Below are 11,607 nucleotides of genomic sequence, written 5' to 3'. Positions count from 1 at the left end.
ATATGCTTTTTCTAAATTGATAGTCATCATTGTTAGATTTTATCAAAATTTTAATTCTTACACTAAAAAAAATCATGAAATATAAGAAGTCATTTTTATTTTAGTTTTTATTTGCTTCCTATTCAAATCCTATTTAGTTCCCATATTGCTTCTTTGTTTATTCCTGTTTCGTTTTTAAATTAATTCATTACTTCTTGCTTCTCATAAATTTTAAAATGTCTCGTTTCTTCCGCTTCCTGGTTTGGCAACCTTGATCGATATAATAAGTTCATTATACACAGCTTGCACCTATTTGATTTCTAAATAAAAGATATATTCACACGCCAATGTTGATGGCTCCTGCACTGGGCGAGCTCGCTTGGTAGGACTACTTTTAACTACTAAGCTTAATATTTAAACAAACTTAACAACCGAGGCCGCAACAATCAAGGCAGGAGGTACATAGCCATATTGCCCTCACATCAAGTCAAACTCAAAACCATCACTTCCTTTTTGAGTTGAATTAAAGAACTAGAAGTAATTTTCTTTACATTATCAAGATACTAAGATGACGACACGTCATTCTTACTTAATACGGATGAAAATTTGCACCAAATCAAACATGGGAATTAAGCATGGGAGAAAATGTCAGCAGGAGGTAGGAAAGTGTCAGCAGAGAGTCCAGGAACATTGAAAACAACATCTTCCATGCTCCACCTCTCCTCCAACCTGATCCTGCTGTGCCTCAAGGATGCGTCACCAAACCTGAACACAGTGGCAACAGACCTGCCAGAGTGAGCCACAAGCACACCATCTACATCTCTATAGTCATCAATGTTGGTTCGAATCATGGTCTCCCAATAGACATTATCCACTGTGGAGGACTCAACTCTGGTCAGATGGGAGTCTTCCATGTATACCAAGAGGCCACTCTTTTGGCTGAAGTATCCATACAGGACGTGCCTTATCACCTCTGCTGGCCCATCATTCCTTTCTGCAAGCAGTGTCCTGTCTGCTGCCACTTTGAGCACAAAGCAGTCGTCATCTCCAATCCTCTTCTCTCCTAGGCACTGTGCATTGGCAAACATGCTGGCCGTACTCCTCGGATCCAGACCCTACGTTTCACATGTGAAATGATTGGTTCCTTCATTTATTCTCGAATGATGAGTCTAAAAGCAAAAGCAAGTCAGGGGTTACTTTTACTAAAGAGCGGATTCCGGTCCAGGACAATGGCATCCATGTAAGTTTCAAGAAAGTGTTTCCCATAATAGTTTAATATACTATACGCCTTGAATTTGCATATATATATATATATATATATATATATATATATATATATATATATATATATATATATATATATAATAGTCATCAAAATATGAGAACTGAAATATAAAAACTAAAAATATGAGCATTTTCAATGTGTTTCTTTCAAATAGATGCACTCGGCATAGTAAATTTGCTAAGAATCAACTGTTGAATATTGTATTTTCCATGAAAACATGTGATTTTTGAATACTTGAATATTTATGAAGATTATGAGCCATTGATTTTAAAGCCTTAACAAATCTCGTTGCTGCATCATAATCGGATGATTCAAGAGTTGGTCTTTATAAAACTGAGCATGTAAATCATGTGCATCTATATGGTTAGATTTAAGAGAAAAGAATAAAAACTTCAAGAAAATTAATGTGGTTCATATGCGCAGTTCTTATATTTTCAGTTCTAGTCATATTCTAGTATATATATATATATATATCACAATATTTTCAAAATTTGGGTTTTTTCATAAAAAAAAATTGGAGAAATATATGAAAATATAAAAAATAGCTAAAGCATATAAAAATATAATTAATATAAATATTGCAACAATTACTTTTCTACATTAATATTGTGATAGAATTGCTATATTCTATGTCACAATAGCACACCACTTACGGTCCTTGTCTAGGGGACACGAGTCAGGCACGAAGATATGTGTTGACATGTATGAACCCTAATTTAATGTTTTTAATAATATTTTACTACTTTTTAGTTATATTTTTCAGTAAGAATGTTTAAAATATCAAAAATAGTTTTTATTGATTAATTTTTTTAAAAAGAAAGCATCATTCCTTATGTCTTATTCCTCAAAAAAAATCACGAATTAGTGTATCAGAAAAAACGAATCACATTTTTGGTACTATATCCGCATTCAAAAATATTGTGTAAAATCATGACATTTTCAAGAAATCCAAAAAAAAAAAAAAGAAATCGGCAAACCCCCCCCCCCCATGGCGTGTCATGTTTGAAAAGTATTCTAAATTATAGGATAGTAGATAAGTTTTGATGATACAAAGGATCAAGTCTTAAGTCTTATATTACACATTGGGGAGCAGATCCAGTGTTCGGCTCCGAGTACTTTCTAAAATACTCGGGCCACACAAAACATAGAAAATCTTTGTGTATATAGCGATTTTCTATGCTTTGTGTTTTACACAGAAAATCGCTGTGATTTTCTATATTTTGTGTGGCCCGAGTACTTTCTCGATCTCGATCACCTAACCACTATTCCCTCTAAAAGAAGTCATAGATTGGGATACCAACCTGAACGATCCGGCGGAGTGGACGGGGAGGCCCTTTAGCAGCATTAGTTCCGAACCAAGGAGTGTGGCGCCACACGACCTTGCCGTTGCACCCTGCCACAATCTTACTTCGCGCCAGAACCAACTCCAGTGACCACATATCCGGGCACATCTGCCACAACACAAAGCACCCACTCTCACCACCTCTGCTCATATTACTCCTGATCATTTTTTCGGACATCTCCGACTCGCAGACGGTCATCGTCACCATGCCTACTGCATACATACTCCTGCTGCAATTCTGATGTAGCTTAGTGCATCCAGTAGCCGCAACATACTGGTGTATAATATAGTGAGCAGAGGAAGTCACCTACAGGACGATCAAATTAACAAGCCAACTTTATATATATATATATATCAAAGAGAGAGAGAGAGAGAGAGAGAGAGAGAGGTAATCTCTATGTCGCATAACAGTGAACTTGGAAGCTAAGAAATGAGTTTTTTTATATCAAGCATTCTTTTTATGGCTAAGATTCAATTTCTTGTTCTTATAGATGGTAAAATTGATAGTTATCATCTTGCATAACAGTATGTAGAGGCTAAAAAGTGAGTTTTTTTTATGCTAAGCATTCTTCTTATAGCTAAATCCAGTCTCCTTATCGCTATGACCCTAATGAAATGATAAGATAAAAAACAAATATCTAAAAAGAACATAAATACAAAACCGACTTACAAATGGAGAGTTTTTTATGGAGATATGGGGAAGTGGCACATTCACAACGGGAACAGGAGCCAGAGGACAGCCTAGGACACCAAGAAGGAGCTTCGGATCGGATCTCATGAAGCCGTGACCGGAACCCACTGAACCAGTGAGAGATCCCTTCTCCATCTGTGTTCGAACCCATCCTCGGATTCCATCCCAGGAGTTCTCTTTCCTTCCTCTTTCTACATAATCCTCTGGATCTGGTCCTTCCATCAAGGGTGCTAGTGCTTCCCCATAACAACGTTGGTATCTCCTGGATCTTGGGCCCATGACAGAGTTAATTGATACTAATGCTGGTGAAGGCCTTGAGATGCATCAATATTTATTTGTGAACTGAGAGAGAGAGAGAGAAGGCTTCAAAGTAGCAAACAAAAGAGACAGGCTATCTGAATAACTTCACAGAGTGAAGCACCTAATATTGAAAACTAATGTGTTAGAAAAAGAGGCCTCCCTAAGGCAGGCTGGTTCCAATGGCTCAGTAACTTTTGCTTTATTCCTTCTCCCAAGGGCCCCTCACCATTTGTTGGGACTCCCCAAAATCTTATAAAATTTACCTCCTTCAAAAGAAATACTAAAGATGCATCTCAATTATTGGGAATGAGACCATAAACCATTTGTGTCAAGAGGATAAAGTGGGTATCTTTTGGACGCCAAGGTGTGATATCTGGGTTAAAGTTTTGATCGGGATTTGGTGGGTGGACCCCATTCATAGGGCTCCTCCAGATCCTAACACTATCCAAGGACAAAAAACAATATATGATTATTGTCTTCTTACTCCCAATTTCAAAATGGTGTTGTAGGCCCTTTATCAAAACGAAGCTGAAGAGGAGGGAGGCTTGCTTTTGTTTTTGGATCCACTTCAATGGACTCTTCCCCACCGTTGATTGTTCCGTTGTGCAGGCATATGCTTTGCTTCCACGCGCATACGTACACTTACTCATTCCTATCTGCCAGCACTAGGGTTAGTGATGTAAACGGTTTGGATTAGACTAAATCAGTCACATATAGGATAAAATCCAATCCATTAATATCCCTAACTTAGGATGGTGGAGGATCCACATCAACGGTAGTATGAAGAGAAGAAGAGGGAAGAATGATGGTCTTCCAAGCCAAGTCGAAAAAAGTGGTTGGGCCAAGGTGGTAGAGCGTTGCCAATTCACCACGTCAAGGAAGAAGTCCAGATTCTAGACTCCATGACCACCTCTTTTGGCAACGATGCCACCTTGTTTTATATCGCCCAAGTCTAATCAACTCTTTAAAGTTTGAAATAGCACTTTTAACTTTGCTCTTTTCTTTTCATGAAAAAAAAAAAAATCTTTACTCGTTCTTTAAAATATTAAATGCCACTTGTGAAGCTCTTCATTTTTGCAGTTGTAAGGGTGAACAAGTAATTTCAAAGGGTAAAAAAAAAAAAAGTAACTCAAGCACTTATCCGAGCAATTTCTTGAAAGAAAAATTTTCAAATACCCACCAAACCTTTTAGTATAATTCATGTGCACACCAAATTTTTTAGGGTTTTCAATTACCCCCCAAAAGTTTTACCTCGGTTAAGCGAATGACACCTATATTGTTTACTGTGAAAAGAACCTTTGTTAATTAATAAAATGACCAATTTGTCCATAATTTTTTTGAGACAAACCTTTCACATATAAGCTTTCAAGAAATCCGTCCTCATCTAACCACCTCTTTGGTCTTCCTTAATCCATTGGCCTCTCTCTCTCTCTCTCTCTCTCTCCACTTTTTTATTCTTTAGTCTTACCTGAAGAGGTAGAATTGTTCATGGTGGTCCTTTTGTAGAGATTGAACAAAAAGACTGCATTTTGTCTATCTTTTTTAGTTTTGAGCAGTCGGTCTGTAACATCCTAAAATTTCAAACTTGTAAACTTTTGAAAATACTTGGAAATTTTTTTATTTTTTTTAGTTTTTATTTTAAAGAATCAACGAAAATAATTATTTTAAAAAAACAAAACAAGTGACAACTTTGAGCATGTTACTGTAAAAAAATCATCATCGAAACCATCATTATCAAAAATATTTTATCAAGACAATTAGTGAGCAAAATATACATTAATGATAAACTTTCAGTTATACACAATTTAAGGTTTTTCTTTATACAAAACTCAAAACCAAAATAGGCATCCAAGACACAAAACTGTGAGCAGTGAGATCTTAAGCCATCTCACATCACGTCATCGGTTATCTGGTAAATCTATTTGTCATCTATACTCATAAAATGAGTCAATTTCACAAAAAAAATGGTAGGTACGCAAGTAAGACAATATAAAAAAAATTTAAAGCAACGCATATTATTTTAATCATGATAAGTAGTTTAATTCAGTGATAAGTTATACCTAGCATGAGCATTTAACTATGCAAAAAGTAATCTATCTCTAGCATGAGCATTTGATTCACATGAGCAGAAAGAGTTAACTGAAGTAATTAACACAAGATACAAGTATAAGCAATAAACAATTCATAATTCTCAAAATGCACAACCAATCAATATTGTGAACAGGATAATCTTTGTTTCGATATTAGCTAGCCTGCGGGTACGCATAAGGCACAAAACGTAAAAATAATTGAGACTAATCCGGGGGTTTATTATGCCATGTATTTTTGATACTCGGGTTAGCTAGCTAAGTTCGTTCGTAAGGAGACGACCAATGACCGAGAGAGAATTCCCCAAAAGCCACTCGTTCAAATGATGCATCCAACTTCTATAGAAGACCATGAGATCTACCACCTAGGATAATTTTTGGTAGTCCTGTCTCCTAACTCTGATGATTGGGTACGCTGAGTCATTTGCCTGAGGGGTGATTGTTAACAACTTACCCATCAGAGTTTTTGTACCATCACATCCTCTCTCTTGACGAAAAACAACAGGTTGAATGTGTAAGACCCATGAATTTCTGAGTGCTTTATTGATCTATTTGAGTTGGAATGTATGTTTGTGTGTACTTGTGAGGTGTAGCACATGATTTGATGAGATTTTATTATGCTTTGTATTTCTGCCTTGTATTCGCGACCTGAAAATCGCGTAAATATGTTGTGCAAGTAAGAAGTGTCTAATTCCGGACGAACTAGCTTCTAAGAATTTAAAGGTTAAATTATATCATATTTTTATGGCTTGTCTCCGAATCTGGGACTTATACGACGCAAAAACCTTGTCAGTGCATGCAAATTATGAGTTTTGAGCCACGATTGGACCCGAATTGTGATACGCTTAATTCTCGCAAACAGATGAGAATTTCCTTGAAAGGCTTCATGCATTTTGTATTAATTAAGGTTATATACAGCACTAGATGAGTTATTGGGATTTACTTGATGTTTCAAGGCATTAAATAAGTACTATTTTGAAACTTATAATTTGGCGATTTTGGATCTTGGATCCGGGTCACCTAGAGGACCCAAACTCTTTGGGCGCCCCTCTAGGGGGACGATTTTTTCTATGTTTGACCCACTGGTCAAGGTTTGACCAGTTGGGTGGTACTTTTGTAAAGAATCTCATGGGTTTTGAAAGATAGGCCACGATTGGCCCTTTTCTTCTTTTGGAACTCATGATGAGCCTTGAAGCTCATCATGAAAAGCTTTTTTTTTTTAATAAAGGGGACCATGGGGTTGGCGCCCCATGGTATTTTGTAAAAGTTTCAAAAGAATTCAAAAGCTAAAATCCGATTGGGTGAGCTTGGGTGGCTCTTTTGTAAAACTTTCAAACATTAAAGGCACTTTGCAATGGCATTTTTTAAAGAAAAGTTAATGATTTCAAATGAGAGACATGCATTGGGCGCGGGTTTCTAGGGGAGGGGAGGGGAGCACTCCAGCCCTCCATCTTATGAGGATTAATACCAGCCATTCGTTCTTTAAACCCTACTTACTTAACCCTTGAAGAGAGAGAAGAGAGCCCTCCCTTGGGCGATTTTTCTTGGAGGAGCCTCTCTCTCCAACCTTGCCCTTCTTCCTTTCTTCTTCTCCAACGTGTGTGTGAGAGTGGGGTTTGTGCAGCTCCAGCCGTGGACACCATTGCCTCTACCTTCTTCATTTCCTCTATTTTAAAGCCGCGAAGGTGAGACACCTTCTTCCCTATGCCTATTGTGGTTTTCGTCGAAGCAAGGTTCTACCTTGGCTTGCAATTTGAGCATTTCCATTCGTTTGTCATTTCTTATTTATGTGTTTTACGAAATGGGTGGCATGCATTATGAATGTTCGGTTGAGTACGTTCTAAGCTTATTCCTCATACAATATTGGCATTTTTATCTTAAGGCCATACGGTTCTTCGTGTTTGCACGATTATTGGTACTTGTACACCTCGTTTTAGCTTTGGAAAAACGTGTTATCAAGCAAACATTTTAGCTTTGCCTTTGTCCTCAAAAGCTTCAAGTTTGTTTTTGCATTGGTTTAGTCATTGCAGCAGGGTTTTTTTTCTAATGCCTTCTTGCAGGAGGCAAGGAGGTCATGGTTGGCACATGGCCATCAGACCCAGCTCATGCAAGTTAGCCTCTTTGAGGGTGTTGTTGGTCTTGGCCAAACAGGTCAAGCTACGACTCTATGTGCATCAAGCCTTTTCATTTTCAGTGATTTTTAGTTCTTTTGCTGCTGGACACGTTCCAGCAAGGTTCAGCTTGAGCATTAACTGAACCCACCAACACGGGTTGGTGGTGGGTGGGGGGGGGGGGGGGGGTTCGGTTCCCAGTCTCTGGCCTGACATGGTCTGGACCGAAATGGTCCAGACCTGTCAAAGGTCGTCCCATGTTTGTCGGATTGGACGTCGGCCCTTTTGTTTGTCTGCCAGCTGAGATTTTCGAGCATGCTGAGGTTGTTGCAGCAACTGGGCTGCATCCAGACGCAGGCTGGAAGGCCTGCACACCTCCTGGACTTTTGGCTGAAGCCAACCTGGGTCTGGACCAGTCGGTCCAGACCTGGACTGTGTTGGGCGATCCTGCTGCAATCAAGTTGCAGCAGGTGGGTCGCCTTCGGGTGCAAATCCTGCACCCCTTGCGTTTTGGTATTGGCCGAGCCCCAGGTGAGGTCTGGACCAGTCGGTCCAGACTTGGGTTTTCGCTCTTAGCTGCACCCGGTGTGCGTGCGCAAGGTGCCACATGACAATGAATGAACGACAATCCTAATAGATGGTTTTCCCTCCCGTTGTTGCGCATTGAGTGTTGGTTTATGGCCCTCCGAGCTGCAGCCTATGCGGCTGCATGTGCATACGTACCGCGGGGTCCAATACCCCAATAACATTATGGATCGCCTTGGTGAGCTCAAACTGCAGCTCATGCGGCTGCATGTATGTCTTCATGGCGTGGGGTCCAATACCCCAACAACATGATGGATTTGACTCATCGTATCACAAATGACTACGCCCGTCAACCAAAGCAAACTATATATGTAATTTTTCATTCTTATCGTTGTGCTTTTAGCCTTGTTAGCTGACCTCCGGGCTGCAGCCAAATAAGGCTGCAATTGTGTTTGGAGCGGGATTCAATATCCCAACGAGGGCACTCAGTGTTTGGACTTATGTGATGTTTGTGTGTGGACCGATGTAATGTACCATGATGATGCTACTTAGCGTAGTTGGTGCACGCTTTAGTACATAGCCGATACGCGTAATGGATGCAATCACTAACCCATGTTAGTGAATCGTGAAAGTTTGTCACCTAAGGGACGGGGGCATAATCGTGCTTGCTATGCCTCGGGATGCACTATTGATATTGCAGTGGTGCGAGACATATGTAATTAGCCTATGGGTATTGCAGTTGTGCATAACTTGCACGACCTTGGACTCCTTGGTGAGTTTTAGCGAGATGAGTTCGCTTAGGGTTGCCAGGTGCGGGTTGTGAACCTTGGCACTGCTTGTGAGTTAGACCTGACATGCCAAATGCTTCTAACTGTCCCATCATAGCATCATAACATACGATGTTGGAATCATCATAGGAAAGTTCGTTTGCCTATGACACGATGCACAGAATTGTACACTTGTACTTTATGTTCTGTGATGCATAATAGTCACTCATGCTTTGACTACTTACGCTGATGTATGCTAGTTACAGTCTTTCGTATTGATACACTTGTACTTTATGTTCTGTGATGCATAATAGTCACTCATGCTTTGACTACTTACGTTGATGTATGTTAGTTACATGTCTTTTGTATTGATACACTTGTACTTTATGTTCTGTGATGCATACCTTGTTACAAATGTTGATTCTTTGCTAAATCATGTTCCTTGATGCATGCTATATCATAGAAAGTGTCGATAATGCTCCATGTGTAGTCATCACTGTTCTATACATGTTCATGCTGCAATTATTGTAAGTTAGCATGCTGAGTTTACCTTGTATAGCTTGCTTTCGAATTCCACACTTTGGTATTGTGGTTTGGTTTGTCTCACCAGCTCGATAGAGTACTGACCCCGTTTTATGAGGATACAGGTTTACTTGGGCGTGCGATGAAACTGGGTGTGCTGCAGCGGACTTTTGAACCCACACTTCTGAACCTCGCTTGTTGGATTTTGGCAGTGTTTTGTATAAGGGACTGGTTGTACAATTTTTGTAAAGATGTATTTAATAAAGTTGTTTCATTTAATGTTGCTTCACTCCTGTAGTGGCCGCCCAGGGTTTTTCCGCTTGTTGGTTTCCCTTTTTGGTTTCTTCCGCACTTGCGTACTCATATTCAAAAAAAAAAAAAAGTTTACTCAAAGGACGGGAAATCTGGGTTTGGAACGCTACAGAAATGGTATCAGAGTCATGTTTTCAAAAGAGTTAAGAAGTGTGGTTCAAGTCTCTGCACGCATCAGCCATCGCATTGTAAGTATTTCTAAATCAGTTTATGTTGTTTAATGATTTGTTCTGTTTGACTTGATGATTTTGTGTTTCTCAGGTGCCGACCGATGTGAGACCCCATTTTGCGTTTTAAGCCTCGTATTGTGGGCCTAAGACATCGAATGTCGGAACCTAAGGGTTCATTCGTGCTTGTGGATCTAGTTTCCAAGCTGTTTCGAGTCGATTCCGGTGAGAATTGGAGATTTTTCGACTGAGATTTAGGGGACTACTTGCGTAGTTCACCCTTCTCGTTCCACGTTGTGTTAGTGGAAACGATTGATATATCGTAGTGATTATCGAGCTTTAGCCTTATCGTGTTGTAGACGAGATGGCTTCGACAAGAACCATCGTGCGAGGCACGGAGTGGATGTTTTCCCTCCATTCCAACCTTACTGGAATTGTTGGTAGCCCTATCCTTGACGAAGGGTATCTCGTTGATGCAAACCTTTTTTAGACGAAGAGGCGAAAGCCTTGTCTGTGCCAGTGAGTCTTTGCTTATCCCATAGGCGGATACTTGACACTATCTTTTTTCCCAGTTGTCCTTGGTGATGAGAAAGTATCTGTTGTTTCGTGCCTTGCATGTTGCGGGTGTTGACGGTGGTGGCATTTGACTCCTGAGAGGGTCGTGTTCTGGGGATGGTTCGACACTGATTATCTGGGTGTTGCCATTCGTGAGAGAGCATTGCGGGAATTTTTGTTTCCCCCACCACTGTTTGGAGGACGGTGGCGAGTGGCTCAGGAAGTGGTTCCTGGTAGTGCCGACTGTACCGCTGGATGGAGTAACTCTCCAGTGATGCCGTTAGGATGGTGATTTCTTAATGACGCTACTGAAGTGGTGATTCTTCAGTAATGCCATTAGAGTGGTGATTCTCTAATGAAGGTCATTGGAGTGGTGACTCTTCAGTGATACCGTTGGAGTGGTGACACTTCAACGATGTTGTTAGCGTGGTGATTCGCTAATGATACCGTTGGCGTGGTGATTCGCTAATGATGCCATTAGAATGGTGATTTCCTAATGACGCTACTGAAGTGGTGATTCTTCAGTAATGCCATTAGAGTGGTGATTCTCTAATGAAGGTCATTGGAGTGGTGACTCTTCAGTGATACCGTTGGAGTGGTGACACTTAAACGATGCTGTTAGCGTGGTGATTCGCTAATGATGTCGTTGGCGTGGTGATTCGCTAATGATGCCATTAGGATGGTGATTTCCTAATGACGCTACTGAAGTGGTGATTCTTCAGTAATGCCATTAGAGTGGTGATTCTCTAATGAAGGTCATTGGAGTGGTGATTCTTCAGTGATACCGTTGGAGTAGTGACACTTCAATGATGCTGTTAGCGTGCTGATTCGCTAGTGATGCCATTAGGATGGTGATTTCCTAATGTCGCTACTGAAGTGGTGATTCTTCAGTAATGCCGTTAGCGTGGTGATTCGCTGATGATGCCATTAGGATGGTGATTTCCTAATGAGGTTGCGGGGATGG

The 11,607-nt window shown here is 40.1% G+C and overlaps 1 protein-coding gene across 1 annotated transcript; it reads right to left on the bottom strand.

Annotated features, from left to right (window-relative positions):
• Positions 1 to 531: 531 nt before the first annotated feature.
• LOC149834525 (uncharacterized) lies at positions 532 to 3,576 on the bottom strand. The gene is made up of 3 exons (XM_090009385.1): positions 3,277 to 3,576; positions 2,566 to 2,913; positions 532 to 1,094 (listed from the first exon to the last, which is right to left on the bottom strand). The coding sequence occupies exons 1-3, from the start codon at positions 3,574 to 3,576 to the stop codon at positions 609 to 611; spliced, it is 1,134 nt and encodes a 377-aa protein (XP_089865511.1). The 3' UTR covers positions 532 to 608.
• Positions 3,577 to 11,607: the final 8,031 nt, after the last annotated feature.

This window comes from Nuphar pumila, chromosome 6 (assembly GCF_984573655.1).
Source record: "Nuphar pumila chromosome 6, dmNupPumi1.hap1.1, whole genome shotgun sequence".
NCBI classification, from domain to species: domain Eukaryota; kingdom Viridiplantae; phylum Streptophyta; class Magnoliopsida; order Nymphaeales; family Nymphaeaceae; genus Nuphar; species Nuphar pumila.
This window is presented reverse-complemented; position numbering and strand designations above follow the sequence as displayed.

What these genes read in the sequence shown, in the direction of transcription:
- LOC149834525 (XM_090009385.1), bottom strand. Translation starts at nt 3,576, where the DNA reads ATGGGCCCAAGATCCAGGAGATACCAACGTTGTTATGGGGAAGCACTA. An exon ending in CCATAAAAAACTCTCCATTT is followed by an intron (nt 2,914 to 3,276) that starts GTAAGTCGGTTT and finishes ATCGTCCTGTAG; the next exon opens with GTGACTTCCTCTGCTCACTA. An exon ending in CACTCCGCCGGATCGTTCAG is followed by an intron (nt 1,095 to 2,565) that starts GTTGGTATCCCA and finishes TGTGAAACGTAG; the next exon opens with GGTCTGGATCCGAGGAGTAC.